At 35.5% G+C, this 22,412-nt stretch overlaps 1 protein-coding gene across 5 annotated transcripts in view; it reads right to left on the minus strand.

Annotated features, from left to right (window-relative positions):
• Nucleotides 1–22,412, minus strand: part of FAM13A (family with sequence similarity 13 member A) — a 284,523-nt gene that overhangs the window by 167,069 nt on the left and 95,042 nt on the right. For all 5 annotated transcript variants that reach the window (XM_019741111.3, XM_074323597.2, XM_019741109.3 and 2 more), the window contains exon 5: nt 9,577–9,730. In XM_019741111.3, coding sequence (XP_019596670.3) covers nt 9,577–9,730 — 154 coding nt within the window. The remainder of the gene's footprint in view (nt 1–9,576; nt 9,731–22,412) is intronic.

Below are 22,412 nucleotides of genomic sequence, written 5' to 3' on the forward strand. Positions count from 1 at the left end.
GAACATAAGCTTCATAAGGGGAGAGACTTTTGTTTATTACTCACTAAAGTACTTCCTATGCCTAGAACAATGCTTTGCACATAGTAGGCACTGACAATTATTTAGATTTAATAAATTCAGCCTAGATTCTGCGGTCCTTTATTTTAACCACATTTAAGTTACCCAATTTTGTGTATGTAACTATCTGGGTGAGTAAGTTAATTGTATAGATAGGAGAGAAAAGCTTCACTGAAGTCTGGATTTAGATCCTCTATGGAGAAAGACTCCAGAATTATTCTGAAGCTGGACAAATTAAAGTGTGGCTATTAGATGTCTATTTGAAAGATGTGCTTCTCCCAACCCAGTTATTCAGAAATACAGCTTTGACCGTCCAGTTTAGCAAAATAAAGGCACTTCTTACTTAGGCTCCTTCCTCAAAACCTACAAAATACAAAAATAATGAAAAAGAGGAAATAAACTTTACCTCAAGTGAAGCAACAGTGGCCAAAATTATAGACAACCAAATATGAAGACTACTTGACAAATTCAGCAAAATGTGGAACAAAATGCAAAGAGCCAACATGCATATTCTTAGACCACTAGCAGACTACAGATATCTCCAAACATCACAGTTCTAAGTAGTCTATTCAAATTCCTTTGCTTGAAGTAACTAGATCTGGCCAAACCATTGCAGACTCTGGAAAAACCTTAAAGGGAACAATGTTCACTCCCAAAGAATGGCAGGGCAAGTCGAGTTAAGGAGGAGTCATGCATATAAACCTTTTTCTTATGTTTGCCTTGGCCTCCTGGTACAGGAAGCCTGTTTGGAAGGGAGGCTGATGAGTGCATTGTAGTAGCCACGATCAATTTTGCAGCACTGACCAGAGTCATGTGAGCAGAAACAGACATTGGATACTCCCCTGACAGCTTATTACAAAAAAGGCTTCACTGAGAGTCACACCTACTTCCTACTTAGACCAAAGTGGTAAAGTAAAAATCTGAAATACAGCTTAAATTAAATCCATCCTGTTCTTTAAATCTTTAATTGTTCTCCCATTCCCGTAAGTGTTAACGCCATAGTTAAACATTATACTAGTTTACTCTGGTATATAGTTCTCTAGTGCGACTTCCTATGATCTAGCCAGAAATGTTTGTTCACCACTACACAAGCACTCCATGACTTAAAGCATACTCTTCTGTGTGGAAGGTTTTCAGCTCCCTACTTCTCTTCCTGTCCCCAGCCAACTTATTGAAATCCCAATCACAGAGTCACTTAAATAAGCCACTGTTCTATAAAACTCTCACTTAAAGGAGTTTCGTGTGTGCTTTTTAAAAAATGATTCATTTTCTTTTTTTTTTTAAATTTAATTTTATTAAATTTATTGGGGTGACAATTGTTAGTAAAATTACATAGATTTCAGGTGTACAATTCTGTATTACATCATCTATAAATCCCATTGTGTGTTCATCACCCAGATTCAGTTCTCCTTCCATCACCATATATTCGATCCCCCTTACCCTCATCTCCCACCCCCCACCCCCCGCCCCCGTTACCCTCTGGCAACCACTCTACTATTGTCTGTGTCTATGAGTTTCTGTTTCTCATTTGTTTGTCTTGTTTTTTTGTTGTTTTTGGTTTATATACCACATATCAGTGAAATCACATGGTTCTCTGCTTTTTCTGTCTGACTTGTTTCGCTCAGCATTACTCTCTCAAGATCCATCCATGTTGTCACAAATGTTCCTATATCATCTTTTCTTACTGCCGAATAGTATTCCATTGTGTATATATACCACAACTTCTTTATCCACTCATCTATCGAAGGACATTTTGGTTGTTTCCATGTCTTGGCCACCGTAAACAAAGCTGCAATGAACATTGGAGCACACGTGTCTTTATCTCTAAATGTTTTCAGATTTTTCGGGTAGATACCCAGAAGAGGGATTGCTGGGTCATATGGCAATTCTATTCGTAATTCTTTGAGAAACCTCCACACTGCCTTCCATAACGGCTGTACCAGTCTGCATTCCCACCAACAGTGTATGAGGGTTCCTTTTTCTCCACAGCCTCTCCAACATTTGTTATTATTTGTCTTGTTGATGATAGCCATTCTGACTGGGGTGAGGTGATATCTCATTGTGGTTTTGATTTGCATTTCTCTGATGATTAGTGATGTTGAGCATTTTTTCATATGTCTATTTGCCATTTGTATGTCCTCTTTGGAGAAATGTCTCTTCAAGTCCTCTGCCCATTTTTCAATTGGGTTGTTTGTTTTTTTTGTTGTTGAGTTGCATGAGTTCCTTGTATATTCTGGATACTAGCCCCTTATCGGAGGCACTGTTTGCAAAAATCTTCTCCCATTCAGTTGGTGGCCTCTTTATTTTGTCAATGGTTTCTTTTGCTGTGCAGAAGCTAAAAATGATTCATTTTCAAAAAGCAGATCTGGATAGACATATTAAATACTAAAATCACAGTCTTCTGCCCATTGAGGGTGCAGATTCTTACATTTCCAAACAAAAGAATACTGAATTTAATCATACACTGAAAACTAAATACTGAAAATTAATAGCAAGAAATATCTAGAAAAAGTAAGTCTTCTGTCATGAGTAACCCATCTGATTGTCAACTTTATTTTCGACTGTCTGTTTTCCTTCTATTATCAAGCCTGAGTCCCTCTATGGCAAAGAGAAGTAAGTAAAGTAACATCATAAGGTAATATCGTAAAGGAGATGTGACACTAATGATTTCTTTATTTTAAAGCTAAAAGTTACTGAACACTTGCTATCATTATCTCATTTAATCATAACGAAAAATGGCCAAATTAGTTACTGATATTTTTCATATTTTACAGATGAGGAAACCAAGGTTGAAGGAGAGACTGAGTAATTTGCTGAGAGTCACACAAATTGGAAGTTCTAACCCATTCAGTCTAATTCCAGACTGGAGTTCTTAACTCTGTGCTCTAAAGCTTATTAATATATTTACTGAAGTCTCTCTGAACAGATGACTCCAAAGTACACCAATGGCTTAATCAGTTACTCTTCACCTTATACCATCATCCAAGACAAAAAAAAAAAAAAAAAAAAAATCCTTTGTATTTCTATAGAACTTAACTGGCTTTGAAAATACTTTCACAAGCATGAATGGTTTGAATCCCACAACACATCTACAGGATTTTGCCATTTTAGATAACAGCAAAGAGAAACAGAGATATTATAAATTACCCAGTCATACTGCCAAGTAATACAGTTACAGACATAGGCCTTCTTATTCTAATACCAGTGCTCTTTCTGGAACTAAGACTTTACCAGTATTTAATACCTTTTCTTAAATATGGCAGTAAGTACTCAGTGAACTACCATGTTTCTAATTTTATTCAATTACTTTGAAAACATTCCTTTATATTGCTTTCATACTATGTACAAATTACAATCATAGGATTTATTTTCAGTAAAAAGAATATAGTCCTATCACTGATTTCATGGAATTTTCAATGCCAGGCTGTGCTCACTAGACTGACAAACATGAGGCTTTAAATAACATGGTTGCTACAATTACATCAATCAATAACTGCTAGTGCATCAAATGCATAGGAGGGAGTGTTGGGAAACAAGTGTGAATAGGTAGGGTGGGTTCAAATCTTGAAAAGCCTTGTTTGTCAAGCTAAGATTTAGATTTTATAATACAAGGATAAGTGAAGCAGACCCACGGAAGAATTCTGATATGGAAAGTGACATGTTCAGATTTGCATGGTAAGAAGTAACTCAGGCAGCAGAAGAAGGAAGATGGAGTCAAGAGGCAGAGATCAGAGTCAGCGAAACCAGTAAGAAGGCTAGTGTAGTAGTCTTCCAAAGAGCAATCAATTCCCAAATCTGGCTGATTATTAAAACTGCCAAGGAAGCCTTTTAAAATGCAGGTGTCAGAGCCCTGCCATGAGTTTCTGACTCAACTAAGTCTGGGTTACCAGGTGATGGTGGTAATGCGCCAGGTGTACAATTCTCTTGCCTGGATGAGAGGAAATGAGGAAGCACTAGGGAGGGTGGGAGAGATTTCAGAGATCGTAGGCAGCAGAATTAACATATTTCAGTGATTGATAGACATCAACCTGGAGCAACTGTGTGGATAGATAGGCCATTCTTTAATTCCAAAAATACAAGTGGAGCTTTAGACCTTTAAGGGCAAGGAAAGATGATGAGACAGTCCATGGGACAGGCATGTGCAAGTGCTGGCTAGGCAGGTAGGTGTGTACAATATGTATGGTCTGCCAGGGAGAGCTCTGGACTGAAGACCGAGAAATGAGCCTAATAAATAACAATATTTAATTCTGACTGAGGAGGAAAAGTCCTCAAAGGAGACTGAAGACAGGCCAGAGAAACAGGAAGATGACCAGAACCATTCAATAATCATTCAAGTATTTAATGGGACAAGTTTGGTTAGGGGACAGAGTAAAGGGCCTGAATTCCAAGTAGTCTTAATTGCATATTGTCAGCAAAAGGGTGGGAGGCCAAACAACAACAGCAGGAGGTTTGCTTAAGGCACACGTTGCTTAAGGGATATGCTATGATCAGTCTGTTTGTTAGAAACATAATTCGATCACTAGTGGAAAGGAGAGGGTAAGGGGGTGGGCCTAGAAGTGGACCAGTTTGAAATTGTGTGGCTAAGATAAGGGTTTAATCTAACGCAGTGGTAGTGGGTGGACACAGGACACCCATTTCCAGAGACATGTCTAAGAATACGAGTCCCATTGGGAATGGTAACGGAGGAAGAGTTAAGGATAAAACTAAATATTGTAGCTTGGCAAGCCAGGGGCTGGCAAACAAAGTTTGGAGAGTGCAGAACATAGACAAAGTTTTGGAGATGATGTTTTTAGTGTGAGAAATTTGAAGAACCAGCATGGCTTTTTACAGGTAGTGGGAAGCACCCTCACTAGTGCTTCCTGTATTGCTCTCCTGACAGGTTGGGCTAGAGTTATGATTTAAAAGTCATAAGCAGTATAGTAAGTGATATAAAAGAGTCACCCAAGCAAATACGTATTTACTGAGAATAAATGAGGACCAGAGGTGATTGTCAGGAGAGTCAAAATGCAGTACTCAGAATCAGACATAATATTACAGATATTGCCTGGACCTGCCCCAAGTGCAGTGAAACACACATTCTTTGTCTGGATACTACTGGTATACTCAGTGAAGGAATTTATGAGGTCTGACAATTAAGTTTGTGAACTTGTTGCATTGATCTTACTAACCTCTTTTTGCTATCAGAGGGATTATTCATTACGAAATTGTACCAACTAGACAAAACAGTTAACCAAGTTTACTATTTGGAAGTGCTAAAAAGGCTGCGTGAAAAAGTTAGACAACCTGAACTTTTTGCCAACTCATGGCTCTTGCATCACAACAATGCACCAGCTCAAACAGCACTGTCTCTGAGGGAGTTTTTAGCCAATAAACAATTAACTATTGGAACACCCTCCCTACTCACCTGATCTGGCCCCCAATGACTTCTTTCTTTACCCAAAGATAAAGGAAATATTGAAAGAAAGACATTTTGATGACATTCAAGACATCGAGGATATCCATTCTTTACCCAAAGATAAAGGAAATATTGAAAGAAAGACTCACCTGATCTGGCCCCCAATGACTTCTTTCTTTACCCAAAGATAAAGGAAATATTGAAAGAAAGACATTTTGATGACATTCAAGACATCGAGGATATCCATCGATGATGGCCATTCTAGAAAAGTTGTTCCAAAACTGCTTTGGATGGTGGACTAGGCGCTGGCATCGGTGCATAGCTTCCCAAAGGGAGTACTTCGAAGGTGACCGTAGTGATTTCAGCAATGGGGTATGTAGCACTTTTTCTAGGATGAGTTTGCGAACTTAATTGTCCGTCCTCGTATGGTTATTTTTGGCAATCACACCACACTTAGATCTCCTATTATGCTAGAAGTTAACAAAAATCTGTGGATGATTTTCAATTTAATTATTATTAATTTTGGTCTCTTCTTGTCTATACTTATGCAAATAATTTTATGAACCTAAGTATAGTACTTTCCAATTATACTGATTGCATCAGATACAGTGTTTTGGGTTTCCAGAAACAAATAAATATGAGGACATAAATATACGTATGAGAACATTTATTTCCCATGTAACTAAAAGTCCAGAGGTACGTATGTTCAGGATTAGTTCAGGAGATGAGCACTGAAGAGTAACAGAGGTCTTTTTCCTCCTTTAGTCACCAACCTCAGTGTGTCTGTTATACATTCATCAAGAGGAGAAGATGGTGGTGGTAGCTCCAAGCATTGTACCTTCACATGAAAAAATCTAAAAGCAGATGGGAGAGGTGGACATCTTGATTCAGAGGCTTACTATCGTTCTCTTTTTTTTAAAATTAAAAATGAAATTTAGGTATAGTACTATGTAAATCTTAAGTGTGCAGTTGAATGAGTTTTGCAAATCTATACACCCAGATTACCCACATCCCTATTGAGATACAGAGCATTTTTATCACCCCAGAGAGCTCCCGTGAGCAGCTTCCTAGTTAATCATCACCACTGCCACCACCCCTAACGCCGCCCAGAGGCAACCACAGCTTAGAGCTCTTAAATCATTCTTTCTGTTTTGCAATCAGGGATGGACAACTTTCCCAGAGGACCTCTGCCCCCAGCACACTTTACATCTCCTTGGCCAGAACTGTGTCTCTTTTGACCTTTAAGTCAATCACTGACCAAAGAGCGATTTTCATACCACTGTATTATGGACTATTTATGATTCACCTATGCCCTGGGGCTGAGGGAGGGAGGGGCCCATTGGACCTCAGCACACAGCCAGATTTCCAAATAAAACATTTTGGTGTTTTTTTTTAAAGCAAGGAAGAAGAGGGAAATGGGCATGCGCGTGCGCACACACAAACACACACACACACACAACCATTTTGTTAGTCTATATATGCAGCCCTCCAATATCTGACCTATTCTTCCAGTTTTATTTCACTTGCAAATGTGCTAAGTACAGGCTCCTTCAAGTCAATGATTGAAGTACTGATGACAAACAAATGTCCAGACCTCCCTGAAGTTAACATCAGTTTTCAATGCTCTGGTCAAAGTTCTTCATTCAGGTCCAAATACAATCAAGTTTATGCTTGTCTGGGCCCCAAATCTCCACTTAGCCCACAAAGATATCATGAGAAATTTTATTCAACACTTTGTTTCCTACACTGGAGTACACAGAGGTGTGTCAGTGGACACATTATAATACTGTTTCCCCTTAAAAATATCGCTTTTCCATACCTCAGTAGTTTTCATGAGCCTAAGCTTATTTTCAGCTTTTTAGATCTGTTACTCTTGTGTATTTAGCACTTGTTTTATGCTAGTTCCCTTTTTGTACATATCCTTCTAAAAGCTGAGCTGTTGAGAATGATCAGTATAATAACTTGTTTTAGCCATCCGTTCATTTGTTCTATTTTTCAGTATGTTAATGATTTCATTGAGAGCTTCCCAATTCCTTTATAATCTAGCTTCCTCTCACTTTATAGCTAACGTTTCTAGATCTTATGAATTTAAAAAAATTGCTTTCTAAACAATGTCCAGTTTTATATACCTAACTGTGGCTAGCATATTCTTTACTAGCATGGACCCTAAAATGGCACTGGCACATCCAGTTAAAATAATTTCCATAACTTCCATTTCATCCTTATTGTTTATAATTAAGTCCATAAAATCACATTCCCCTGTTGCATAATCTACCCTCTAGAGATAAGAGTATTGGCAAGATCAGTAAACACAATGTACCAAATATTCTGCTTTAGCAGCATGACGCTTCCAAGAATATGGACGTGTAGTTTCCAAATATGATGTCTGCCTGCCTCTAGGCCAGATTTGAAACTTGCATTAGGAGAGTATCTATGAGCCACGTTCATCCACCTAAGGTATCTGTGTTTGGCTCCCACAGGATTGTCAGCTTACGTGTCTTATCCTGTATTCTCCGGCTGTGTTCTCTACCATGCTGAAACCTACCAGCGCAAGGATTTCAAGGCAGGGAACTCTTCCACGTACCTCAACAGGTGTGATTTGACTTGCACAGCATATAAACTCCCATTGACATAGTCCAGAAATTACCTATATCTCTGCAAGTTTGTCTTACCTAGGAGATCATATTTATCTATGTTCATTATATTTTAGGTTTACCTTATTATCTCATCAGCCCTAGTTGAAAGGTATGAGTGTTAAAAAGTATTTGTCAGAGATAGAGCAGAAACAGTCAATCACTTCTTAATATTTTCAAAAGACACCCCTTGCAACTACAGGAACCAGAGGAACAAATTTATGGTAAATTTTTTCTATTTAAAAAGTGATTTATTTTAATTTTTTTGTAGCAAAACTGATATAAGTGAGTTTTTATCTTATTTTCTCTTGCGAATCACTGACATTTTCTCAGCTTCCGTGTTACCTCCACTTTAGGTTACACTTGATATTCTCCCAAGTATTTCATGTTATCTGAGCATTTTTCTTCCCTTTCTTCAAATTTCAGTTTAAAGTTCTCTTTATTAGGTTGGCAAGATTCCTGCTAGGTGCATTCCTCTCAGATATACTCTCTCTCTTACACGGAGTCTGTTCTATTACCAGCAGAAGCACCAGGTTAGAAAACCTAGTTTTGGTCTTCTTTTGCTATTTTGATAAAGTGCTACTTGATACCCATTACCTTTTATTTCTTCTTCAAAGTCATGGCCTCAACTGGAAGAAGGGAAGAAAACACCCCTTTAATACCGACACCAAGAACCTCTTATCATTCATTGCCAAGTGAATCAACAGAGTATAGTACAGTATGTAAATTTGGTAAGTCTCAGTGAAACCTCCTGAGGGAACCTCCTATATCAGTTCCACCATGATTTACTTCAATATAAATGAGAAAGAAATAAGATGCTTTCCCTCGTTACCACATCTGGAGGATTTGGTTTGGATCTTTATCCTCTGACTCTCAACTGTAAGTCTTTAGAGACCTACAATCATTTAGCTAATGTGTGAAGGATATGTTATAAATTATCAGACATCATATAAAAAGATTTAGATAGTATTATCAAGGATTCCTTCATAGGTTTTTAAAATATTCTCCTTTACTGATGATAGTTACCAAGGACTACATATACGAGACTGAAAATGTGAGGTTGAACTTGAAAGTGTGCCAGACACAAAAGAGACAAAAAGACAGTAAAACTCTCTAAAGGAATGTTGCCATCTACTCTGTAAGCTAGCACTCCTGAACACAGACATAAACACATATGATTTGCTGTAACACCAGGCTTCCATAAAAAGGTGCTGCAACCAATTGAGCATAGCACTGGGCTCACGTAAGTGCTTTTCAGATGATTTTAGCGCAGCAAGGAAACATCAATTCAAAATAATTCTACAATCTTAGAAGAACAGATCAGTTAATAAAAACTTGATACAGAGACAAGATTTCACAAAAAGAATTCAACATAGGAATAATAATTTGAAATTATATCCATATGGAGTTTTATGACAAAGAATGATTTAAATAAAATATCTTCCACTCAAAATATAACAATACTCAAAGTTAAATGCCAAAGTTACTTACTTTTACTATGATAAGCCTCACTCGGTTTTCACATCTCTGGTTATCATTTTCTGTATATTCTACTTCAAACAGGGTATTATAATTTTCTAGTATTTTAGCCATTATCTTGTTGCAGAGGTCTTGTTCTTTCATGCCTTCAAGCCCAGGTGGCACACTAGAAATAAGAAATAACTTATTCAGATATATTTAAATAACTTATTCCTTAGAAATAAGGAATAACTTTATAAAAACAAAAATGCCAGCACAGCTGACTCAAGCTTATATTTTGACATCTCCACAATGATTGATCAGCCTTCTTAGAAGGACATATGGGATTTTTAACAAGCTTTATGGCGACACATATGATGTTGCTGGGACAATTGGTGAGTTCCCAAGATTTGAATCGATAGCTTGTGCTGAATAAGAAAAGTGCATGTTGTTCAGGAAGAAGGTATAAGTTAATATGGGTGTAATAATGCTTTGTATATATTAGAAACTGCGATACATAAGGTAATATTTACGTAAAAGTAAAAGCAATAAAGAACAGGTGTTATGACAAAAAGAATGAGTGTTTTATCAAGACAGAAATACTCAGCCACACAAATAATAGCAATACAATCTTTATTTAAGGATTTTGTAGATAACACACAAAAAGTACAAAAAATAAAGGAAAAGATAAATACTGCTTGGGAAAAAATCCTGATAATTGTTGAAGCAGAGTGATGAATACATGGGAGATTTTTTATACTATTCGGTCTTCTTTTGGGTATGTTTAAAAATTTCCATAATTAAAAATAGGTGAAAAAACCTTCTGAATGCAGAAGACACCATAATATAAATAAGATAAATATTTCTTCAGTAACATGCACAACTGACAAAAGATTAGTAGTTAGACTATGTAAAGAATTCCTACTACTTAATAAGAAAATGAATTTTTTAAAAAAAAGACAAAAACATGAGTTGAAAAACTCATACAAAAAAACACTTGGATAGTCAATAATCTAATGAAACCATATTTAACCTCATTGAGTACCCAGTGAAATGAGTTAAAAAAGCAACACTTGGGTATCATTTAATACCCATCTGTATTAGTTTCCCATGTCTGCTGTAACAAATCATCATAAACTGGGTGGCTCAAAACAACAGAAATTTATTCTCTCAGTTCTGATGGCCAGAAAAGCGAAATCAGTATCACTGGGCAGAAATTAGATTATGATCAGGACCACGTTCCCTAGAGGCTCTAGGGGAGAATCTGTTCCTGGCTTCTGGTGGCTGGCAGCATTCCTTGGCTGTGGTTGAGTGGTTGCATCATTTTAATCTTCAATCAAGGCCAGCATTTACAAATTTCTCTCTGCTCTGTCTTCACATTGCCTTCTTTGTGTATGTGTCTAATCTCCCTTTACCTCCTTCTTATAAGGACACATGTAATTGCATTTAGTGCCCACCCAGATAATCCAAAATAATCCTCTTATCTCAAGATCTCTAATTTAATTACAACTGTAACATCCGCTGCCCCCACCCCTATAATGTAACACATACAATTTCCAAGGATTATAACTTGATATCTCTGGGGGACATGATTCAGCCTGCTACACCACTTTTGGGGTACTATCCTAAAGTGGCTACCATGAGTCACACTCTTATACTCCCATCAGTTATAGGCAGAATCTGTGACTTGATTCTCATCAACAGAATATAGCAAAGGTGACAGGATGTCACTGCCATGATTATATTACGTTATATGACTCAGTCTTAGCAAACTGGTGTGAGGATTCTGTTACAGACCTTGAAGAAAGAAGCTCCCATATTCAGAAAGGGCCCTTGAGAGATCCATATGGCAGAGGACTAATAGGGACCTGAAGCCTCCAGCTCAAAATTAATAAGAAGCTGAGGTCCTCAGTCATGCAGTTGTAAGGAACTGAGTTTTACTAACAATCTAAATGAGCCTGAAAGCAGATTCTTCTCCAAACTCAAGCCTCCATAAGAAAAGGCAGCCCAGCTGATACTCTACTTTCAGCATTGTGAGACCAAGAGCAGAGAACCTAGCTGAGTTGTGCCTGAACCTAGCTGAGTTGTGCCTGGACACCTGACACATGGAAACTGTGACACAGCAAATGTTTGTTGTTTTAAGCCACTACATTTGTGATGATTTATTCATAATAATTGAAAAACTGATACTGAAGAGTTTGGTACCTGGAAGTGGGGTGCTGCTGTAACAATATCTAAAATGTGGGTGTGGCTTTAGAATAGGATAGTGAGAGGAGACTGGGGCACATGGCAGAGAAAGACTGAAATGCCTTGAACAGATTGTTAGAAATCTGGATGTTGCTGCTGAGCACTCACAAGGAAATGAGGAACATGTATTGGAAACTGGAGGAAGGGAGATCTTGTTCTGTTGGAAGAAAGCTTAGCAAATTTGTATCCTGAAGTGATATAAGAAGCAGGACTTGTAAGCAACAAATTTGGATATACAAAGTATGATAAAAAAACTATGGTAAATGCTTAAATTAAAAAGAAAATTTATTCCAGTAAGTTGAATGGCTCATTCAAGGAAAAAACAGTTTTTGGAAAAAAACTGTTCCCAAAAAAGACCTGATGGCATATATACTAGATAAAGACATTAAACAAATGTCTTAAAGATGCTCAAAAAACTAAGGAAGATGTGGGAAAAGTCAATAAAACCATGTGTAAACAAAATGGAAATATTTAATGAAGGAAAAGAAAATCCAAAAAGAGACTGAAAGAAAAGTACAATAACTGCAAGAAAAAAGAGAAAAAAACACTAGAAGGCTTCAAGGGCAGATTTGAGCAGGCAGAAGAAAGAATCTGCGAAGATTAAGATATGACATTGGAAATTATCAAGTCTGAGGAACAGAAAGAAGAAAAATCATAGATAAGCAAACAGAGCCTAAGGACACCAGCAATTGGACCCACATACATATTGTGGGAGTCCCAGTAAAAGGAGAGAGAGAGAGAGAGAGAGAGAGAGAGAGAGAGAGAGAGAGAGAGAGAGAGAGAGAATTTGAGGAAATAATGGCTGAAAACTTCATGAAAAAGACATGAATATAACTACCAAAGAATCTCAAAAGACTCCAAGAGACCCACACTCAGATACATTGTCTTTCTTTCAAAAGACAAAGAAATGGAGAGAATCTTGAAACTAGCAAGAGAAAAGTAAATGATCACATACAAGGGATCCTTAATTAGATTATCAACATATTTCTCTTCAGAAACTTTGGATGTCAGATTTATATACTCAAAATGCTTTAAAAAAAGAACCTGTCAACTAGAGTCATATATCTGGCAAAAATATCCTTCAAAAGTGAGAGAGAAATTAAGATAATCCTAGATAAACAAAAGCTGAGTTAGTTAGTTACCCCTAAAGATGTCCTGCAAGAAATAGTTAATGAATTATGCACAGTGAAATGAAAGGACACTAGACGGTAACTTGAAGCCACACGGAGAAATAAACATCTCAATAAAGGTGAAATATAAAAGCTAGTATTACTGTAACAGAGATTTGTCACTGCAATTTTTGTTTTCTACATGATTTAATAGACTACTATATATATGGTAGAAAATAGTGTAAAAGCCAGTAATACTGTAATTTTGGTTTGTAACTCTAAATCTTTTCTACATATTTTAAGAGACAATGCATTTAAAAGAATTATTAGTTACTCTAATAGCAAAACTAGACAAGGACACTACAGGAAAAGGAAATTACAGGCCAAAATCTCTAATAACCATAGATGCAAAAATCCTCAACAAAAAATTAGCAAGCTGAATTCAACAATACATTAAGGATCATACGCTATGATCAAGGGGGATTTATTCCAGATCTGCAAATCAATCAGTGTGATACACTACATAAACAAAATCAGAGATAAAACTCATAGATCCTCAAAATAGATGAAGAAAAAGCATTTGACAAAGAAATACACTTATGATACAATTACTCAACAAATAGGTATAGAGGGAACATACCTCAATATAATAAAGGCCACATATGAGAAGCCCACAGCTGACATCATACTCAACAATGAAAAGATGAAAGCTTTTCCTCTAAAATCAAGAATAAGACAACGATGTCCCCATTCTCATCACTTCTGTTCAACACAGTTTTGGAAGACCTAGCCACAGCAATTAGGCAAGAAAAAGAAATAAAACATGCGCAAATTGGAAAAAAAGAAGTGTAACTGTTACTATTTGTAGATGACATGCTACTACATATAGAAAACTGAAAACTCCATAAAAAATTATTAGAACTAATAAATTCAGTAAAGTTGCAGGACACAAAATCAACATACAAAAATCTGTTGCATTGCTATATGCTAATAATGAAGCATCATAAAGAGAAATTAAGAAAGCAATTCCATTTTCAACTGCATCAAAAAGAATAAAATACATAGGAATAAATTTAACCAAGGAGGTGAAGAATCTATATATTGAAAACTAGAAGACATTTATGAAAGAAATTCAAGAAGACATAAATAAATGGAGAGCCATTTTGTGCTCATGGAAAATTAATATTGCTAAAATGTTCATACTACCCAATGTAATCTATAGATTCAACGCAACCCCTATCAAAATTCCAATGATATATTTCACAGAAATAGAAAAAAAAACCTAAAATTTGTATGGGACCAAAAAGACCCCAAATAGCCAAAGCAATTGTGAGAAAGAAGAACAAAGCTGAAGGCATATACGCTCCAATTTCAAACAGTATTACAAAGTTATACTAATTAAAACAGTATGGTATTGGCATAAAAACAGATACATTGATCAATGGAACAGAACAGAGAGGTCAGAAATAAACCGATACCTATAAGGCAAATTAATTTATCATAAAGGAGCCAAGAACATACCATGAGGAAAGGACAGTCCCCTCAATAAATGGTGTCGAGAAAATTGGACAGCCACATGCAAGAGAATAATACTAGATCACTATCTTATGCCATACCCCAAAATTAACCTGGAACCATAAAATTCCTAGAAGAAAACATAGGTGCTAAGCTCCTAGACCTAGGTCTTTGGCAATGATGTTTTTGATCTGACATGAAAAAAACAAAAAAAAACACAACAAAAGCGAAAATAAAGAAGTGGGTCTACATCAAACTGAAAAGCTTCTGCACAGCAAAGGAAACCATCAACTAAATGGAAATGCAACCTACTGAATGAGAGTAAGTTACTGCAAATCATTTATCTAATAAGGGGTTAATATCCAAAATATATAAAGAACTCATACAACTCAATAGCAAAACAACAATCCAATTTAAAAATGGGCAGAGGATCTCAATATACATTTTTCCAGAGAAGACATATAAATGGCCAACAGATACATGAAAAGATGCGCAACATCATTAACTATCAGGGAAATGCAAATGGAAACCACAATGAGATATCCTCAGGTATGTTAGGATGGCTAATATCAAAAAGAAAAGAAATAACAAGTGTTGGTGAGGGTGTGGAGAAAGAAACCTTTGTGCACTGCTAGTGGGGATGTCAACAGAGAAAATAGTATGGAGGTTCCTCAAGAAAGTAAAAAAGGAACTACCATACAAGCCAGCAATTCCACTTTGGGGTATTTATTCAAAGAAAATGAAAACACTAATTGAAAAAGATTTATACACCTCTTGTTCAATGCAGCATTATTTACAATAGGCAAGAGATGGAAACAAAATACCGTGTTTCCCTGAAAATAAGACCTAGCCGGACCAATCAGCCTTAATGCGTCTTTTGGAGCAAAAATTAATATAAGACCCAGTAATATATATTATATTTATTATATTATATCATATTATATTATATTAATTATATTATATTATAAAGAACCGCTCTTTATATGAAGTTGTTCCTTACAGCTTATTTTAATATAAGACCAGGTATTTATAATATAATTAATATAATATAATGTAATATAATAAATATAATACTGGGTCTTATATTAATTTTTGCTCCAAAAGATGCATTAGGGCTGAATGGTCCGGCTAGGTCTTATTTTCAGGGAAACACGGTGACACTGGTAGATGAACGGATGAAGAAAATGTGATATATATACATGGAATATTACGTGGCCATAAGAATAAATGAAATCTTGCCATCTGTGACAACATGGATGGACACTGAGAGCATTATGCTAAGTGAAACAAGTCAGAGAAAGACAAATACCAGATAATTTCTCTTATATTAGGTCAGATAATTAAGTTCACGAACTCAGCCTACAAAAAGTGCTACATCCCTTATTGCTGAATATCACTACAGTCACCTTCAAAGTACTCCCCTTGGGAAGCTATGCATCAATGCCAGAGACTAGTCCACCCTTCAAAGCAATTTTGGAACTCTTTTTCTGGAATGGCCATCAGAGCTGTCCTCGTATTACCCTTGATGTCCTGAATGTCATCAAAATGTCTTCCTTTCAATATTTCCTTTATCTTTGGGTAAAGAAAGAAGCAATGCAGGACCAGATCAGGTAAGTAGGGAGTGTGTTCCAATACAATTATTTGTTTACTGGCTAAAAACACAGACAGTGCTGTGTGAGCTGGTGCGTTGTTGTGATATAAGAACCATGAATTGCTGGCGAAAAGTTCAGGTTGTCTAACTTTTTCACGCAGCCTTTTCAGCACTTCCAAATAGTAAACTTGGTTACTGTTTGCCCAGTTGGTACAAATTCATAATGAATAATCCCTCTGATATCAAAAAAGGTTAGCAACATCATTGCAGCAAGTTCGTGAACTTAACTGTCAGACCTTGTATCTATGATGTTAAAATTTTCAGGGAGGATGTGATTAGAAAGAGAATCTAAAAAGACTCCATAGGTGAACAATAACAACAAAAAAAGATTGAGAAACACTGTTCTAATCCCTCCTCCAGTAGGTCATTGTGAAAGTTAAATACTGACTCCAAATATAGAATCCACCTTGAGGTGACTAAACAATGCAGAGAAGAGTGGGCCTTTTGGAGCAAGGGACCCGGGAAGGGTCAAGGGAAGTTAGAAAATGAGGCATCAGGTACTGGCTCCACTACTTATATATTGTAGCTTTTGGAATGCTAATTTCTTCATTTACAACATAAACATGTTGTTAATATTAATGTTGTAGTTATCTTGTGACAATTAAATTTTAAAAAGTTGTGTGAAAAATGCTTTGCAAAACTATGGGGTCAGAAAACATTGGTTACTCGGGGCTGGAGTAAGGGGAAGGGCTGACTAAAAGGGGCATGAGGGAACTGTGTGGAAAGACGGAAATGGTGTGTATATTAATTGTGGTTGTGGTGCTATGACTGTATGACTGTCAAAACTCAGAACACTACACTAAAACGGATGTGTTTTACTCTACGTCAATCGTATCTCAAGAAACCCCACTTTTAAAAAAGTGTCTAGCAAACTATAAATAATCATATAAAGTTTTTTTATTATGCAGGGTAAGAGTCTAACTTTCAACAGTAACACGGTTAGTTTACACTGAACTTGCAACTAGCTAAAATTCTATAGTCATTTTCATAGGAATCACTACTAAACTAGGTTTTTCTAGTCCTGATCGCCCTTGAGAATCAAAGTTCAATGCTAAACAAAATTCACTACAAATATCAATTTGCTATGTTTCCATCCATTTTTCCACCTGTGATACAATAAAAGGATAAAATTTTTGTATTCTTCTGCAATCTTTTATTTCTAACCTTGATATTCAACATATTATTCTTCTCAGCTTTGTCTCATTGAATACTTTTATATGCATAAAGTCTTCTGTCTTAACCTAAGTCAATAAAAGGATTAAGTAGGTAAAGAATGAAGAGATAACCCATTTATAACCTCTCTTTGTACTGTCTTCACTTGATGGTCAGTACCTTAAGAATACGATTGTCCACCCAGGACCGACTGTACCTAATTACATTACCACTAGATTATATTGCCCCATCTTACCCACATTCATTCCATGCAAACATTACATCCTTAACTTATTATTTTGCAATTAAAAATTGCTGACATGCTGGGACATTCCCTCTTAGGTGCTCTTTGCAAAAAGAAAAATGAAATCTATTGAAAGCAATCACTAGAGGCCAGGCTTAAAAACCATTTTAAAAGGTGAAAGTTCCCAAATGTGTACTGGCTTAACTATTTATCTACTGTGATTTACCTATTTCATTTATATGTTCTGAATGAAAATTTAGTATAAATGAAAAGCTGGAAGATTTTTTAAAAATATAACATTCAGTAATAAATCTTCCAATGTTTCCTGGAATTAAGGTGAGGCAGTGGAATGAAAAATTTCCAGAACTGTTTTTGTACCTAGCTCCCTTCTTAAGAACTACTATGTTGGTGTTTCCAGGTATTCAATTTATATTATATATGCGAGCTTCCAGTTTTTTCCCCTCACATTGCAGATTTTATAAATAGTGCCGCTTATTAATCCAAGTGATGAGTTAGTCTTTTCTGCTTAAAAGTACCAATAGAAGATAAAACTTTCTAAATGAAAGTTCTAGACTACTACATGAAAAATTACCCAGTCATGTCTATATAATAATCAATATTTTGGGTAAATTGCAAAATTTTAAACAAATTATTCAGATATTTTCAAATATATAGATGTTTGACATCGAGTTACCAATCATTTGGGTGGATAAATAATTTTTGAAAATTTTATACTCTGACCAGGTTGTTTCAAACTATTTTAGGTACATGGTTTCAACCAAAATAGTGAAAAAGTAATAACTACTTATTATTCTTAAGAGTAGTTATCAAACCTGCAATGATAAAAAAATTAGATAGAAATTAATTGATAACTACATAAAAATTGGGATATTTTTATTGGCATTTTCTGAACAAGCATTTGTATGATAAAGGATTTTCTAAAGGAGGACAAATCAGTTCACTGCCTGTGAAAATGGAAGGATAAGAGGAAGAATTCAGCATTTGCACAATTCTCCAGAGGAGAAAGAAAAGAGGTGGGAAACACACTGGGAATGAGAGTCCCCAAAATTAAGGAGTTTAACTGCAATCTGAGTAAGGAGCAGCTGCTGCAGGGAGGCTCCAGAGTGGTGGAAGCAAAGGGTGATGTACTGGGTACATCACCAAGGAGTTGCTGCTGCTGCTATGTGTTTGTGTGTGTGTGTGTGTGAGTGTGTGTGTGTGTGTGTGTGTACATACATATACATGTATGCATCAAGCATATACATATGCATCAAGCGTGAAATAGTCATCTAAAAAGCTGTATATTTTGCATTTTTGATACAACTAGAAGTCAGTGAAATATTTATGGGCTATGTACCATTTATTCAGACTAACAACCTTTTTGTACACTGAAATGTGAGTGGATAATATTCTAAAATTGAAAACAACCTAAATGTTCATCAAGAGGGATAATAACAGTGAAATTTCAGAAAAAGAAATTTAAAAAAAATTCCTTTTGCAATTGCAACAAAAAAAATTATACCTAGGAATAAATTTAACAATGGATATAAAGAACATACATGCTGAAACTGACATTAATAAGACATTATTAAAAGAAACTGAAGAAGACACAAAGAAATAGAAACATATTCTGTCTTCATGAACTGGAAGAATCAATATAGTTAAAATAGCCATATCACCCAAAGCAATATACAGACTTAATGAAATCCCCATCAAAATGTCAATGTCATCAGATTTGTATAGAATCACAAAACACCCAACTAGTCAAAGCAATTCTGAGAAAAAAAGAACAAGGCTGGAGGTATCACACTCCTTGACTTCAATTTATACTACATAGCAACAATAATCAAAACAACATGGCACTGGCAAAAAAACAGACACACTGAACAACAGAACAGAATTGAGAACCCAGAAATAAACCCACATATATATGGACAGATAATTTTCAATAAAGGAGTGAAAAACATATAACAGAAAGAAAAGCCTTCTTCAATAATTAGTGCTGGGAAAATTGGAAAGCCACATGCAAAAAATAAAACAATACTGCTATCTGTCACCATATACCAAATTTAACTAAAAATGGATCAGACCTAAACATAAGACCTGAAACAATAAATTGAATAGAAGAAAGCATAGGTACTCAACTTATGAACCTTATGTTTCAGAGAGCATTTCATGAATTTCACCCCAAAAGCAAGGGAAGTAAAAGCAAAAATAAATGAATAGGATTATATCAAACTAAAAAGCCTCTGCACAGCAAAAGAAACCATCAACAAAACAAAGAGGCAACCAACCGAATGGGAAAAGATATTTGCAAATAACACCTCCAATAAGGGGCTAATATCCAAAATATATAATGAACTCCCACGACTCAACAACAAGAAAACAAACATCCAGTTAAATAATGAGCAGAGGATATGAACAGAAACTTCTCCCAAGAAGACATACAAACAGCGAACAGATATATGAAAAAATGCTCAACTTCACTACTATTAGGGAAATGCAAATCAAAACCACAATGAGATACCTACCACCTCACACCTGTTAGAATGGCTATTATCAACAAGACAAGTAATAACAAGTGTTGGAGAGGTTGTGGAAAAAAAGGAACCCTCATACACTGCTGGTGGGAATGTAAATTGGTACAGCCATTATGGAAAGCAGCCTCAAAAAATTAAGAATAGAATTACCACATGATCCAGCAATCCCTCTTCTGGGTATCTACCCAAAAGATCTGAAAACATTTATCAGTAAAGGTATACACGTATGTACCCCTAGCTTCACTGCAGCATTATTCATGGTGGCCAAGACATGGAAACAACCAAAGTGTCCTTCAATAGATGTCTGGATAAAGAACATGTGGTATATACATACAATGGAATATTACTTGGCAATAAGAAAAGATGAAATACTGCCATTTGTGACAACATGGATGGATCTTGAGATTATCATGCTAAGTGAAATAAGTCAGACAGAAAAAATTGAGAACCATATGACTTCATTTATATGAGGAATATAAAACTGAAAGCAACAAATGAATAAGACAAAAACTCATACACAGACAAGAGTTTAGTGGTTACCAGAGGGGATGGGGGGAAAGCGGTGGTAGAAGAGGGTAAAGGGGGTCAAATATATGGTGATGGAAGGAGAACTGACTCTGGTGGTGAACACACAAGGTATAGATAATACTTTATAGAACTGTACACTTGAAACCTTTATATCATTTTACTAACCAATGTCACCCCAATAAATAAAAATTTAAAAAATATCTAAAATTATAAATTACTAATGTTTTCATTTAACAACAACAACAACAAAAATGCATTTAACTATTGAATGAAAAGACAGACGGGCCAAGATTTGTAATGGAATAAAATGGTCCATAGGATTTAAAGATGTTTGAGTTAATTGGTTTTAGAGAAAAAGCAATCTAATAATATATTGGCAATTCTTTTTGTTTTTATTTAGGGTGCTGTGTTTCTTCTCTTTTAATTTAAAAGAAACTAAGTAAAGTTCTCCTGGAAACTTAAAAAGCCAACAACAAAGGAATACTACAATAACACAATCGTGGTGTATAGATTAATGTTTGCTTACACAGAAAATTGTTCATAGCATGTTATTTAAATAATAAATTTAGTAACAGAATAGCAAGTTGAGTATTTCTCTTATGCAAAATGCCTTTAAGTCTCTGTGTAGAGATTTCTAAAAAGATACTCAGAAAAATGTAAATAGCAATGGGTCATTGGTTAATTTTTATCTTTTCTTTTTGCCATTTTTGGTATTATTTTAGTTAGAAGGAGCAAGTGCTATTTTAATGAAACTAATAATGTTGCTTTAAAATTTTTTAAAGTGATTAAAGGATATGCTTCTCTGAAGCGTAATAATCTGATAACAGTAACATTACCTCACCCAGACCAAACAAACAACGTTTAATCAGATGTTCCCTTGTTGTACTGCAACACGTTGGCCACCCAGAGAGATTACTAATACTTTAACAGTTTCATTTGAAACCTTTTTAGTAGGATGAGATAATAATTTCACACCACTGTTACCTCTAGCAAAAACAATTGTCATTAGTAAAAAGGCAGTAATAAACATCAAACTATATACTTCACATAAATAATTTTTTATGAAAAAGTAAACAAAAATATGTTATATGAGAGATAAGAAAGTCTCTTGCACCTGTGAGAAATAAATGGCATGCCTACATGTGACTCTTTGGAAAGATATTTGACCTGTATACTCTTAGATCAACTAAATTAAAATCAGTTCCCTTATAGTACTGAAAATTAATTTCATATCAAAATTTTGTTACATAGTATGATTAACCTTAATAAAAAAATATGTCTCTACTGAATAAGTAATACTAATGGGTAAGCATATTCTTTCTACCTCTATAGAATGGTTGCAAATTTCCCTAGAATGATAGTGAGACCAGGGTCTTCTTTCAAAAGTTTTTTTTAAAAACATAATTTCATAGCTTCTTGTTTATAGTTTTGAAGGACCAGACAGTCTGTTAGTTGGTGCTAAAACTTATAAATAACATGGTAAAATACCTATATCATTTGAAACTTACCATAATGACATCAAGGGTATTTCAAGCTTGTAGACATCCACATTTATTTAATAGGTACAAGTGGTAAATGAGTCATCTGATGGGCGAGCCAATGAATAAATGAGTGCTTAGTGTAAACTGTTTGGCGTACAGTACCCTCCTCAGGCACGTCCCAGTGAACAATAACACCAATGAAAACGCAGCTGTAAACAACTTATCCATGTGCCAGAAAACTCAAGAGGTTTGACTTCCATTCAACACAAACAAAAACTTCCTGAGCAGTCAATAAGAAATGAAAGTAGTTGCAATCTGCCTACGTAGGGTAGGCAACAGGATATAGTGGACTTGAATATCTTTCATATGACTGAGACCAACCAGAACAGTTAATTTAATGAA

Source organism: Rhinolophus sinicus, chromosome 1 (genome assembly GCF_057876585.1).
Source record: "Rhinolophus sinicus isolate RSI-liver-muscle chromosome 1, RSI-T2T, whole genome shotgun sequence".
In the NCBI taxonomy this organism is placed as follows: Eukaryota; Metazoa; Chordata; class Mammalia; order Chiroptera; family Rhinolophidae; genus Rhinolophus; species Rhinolophus sinicus.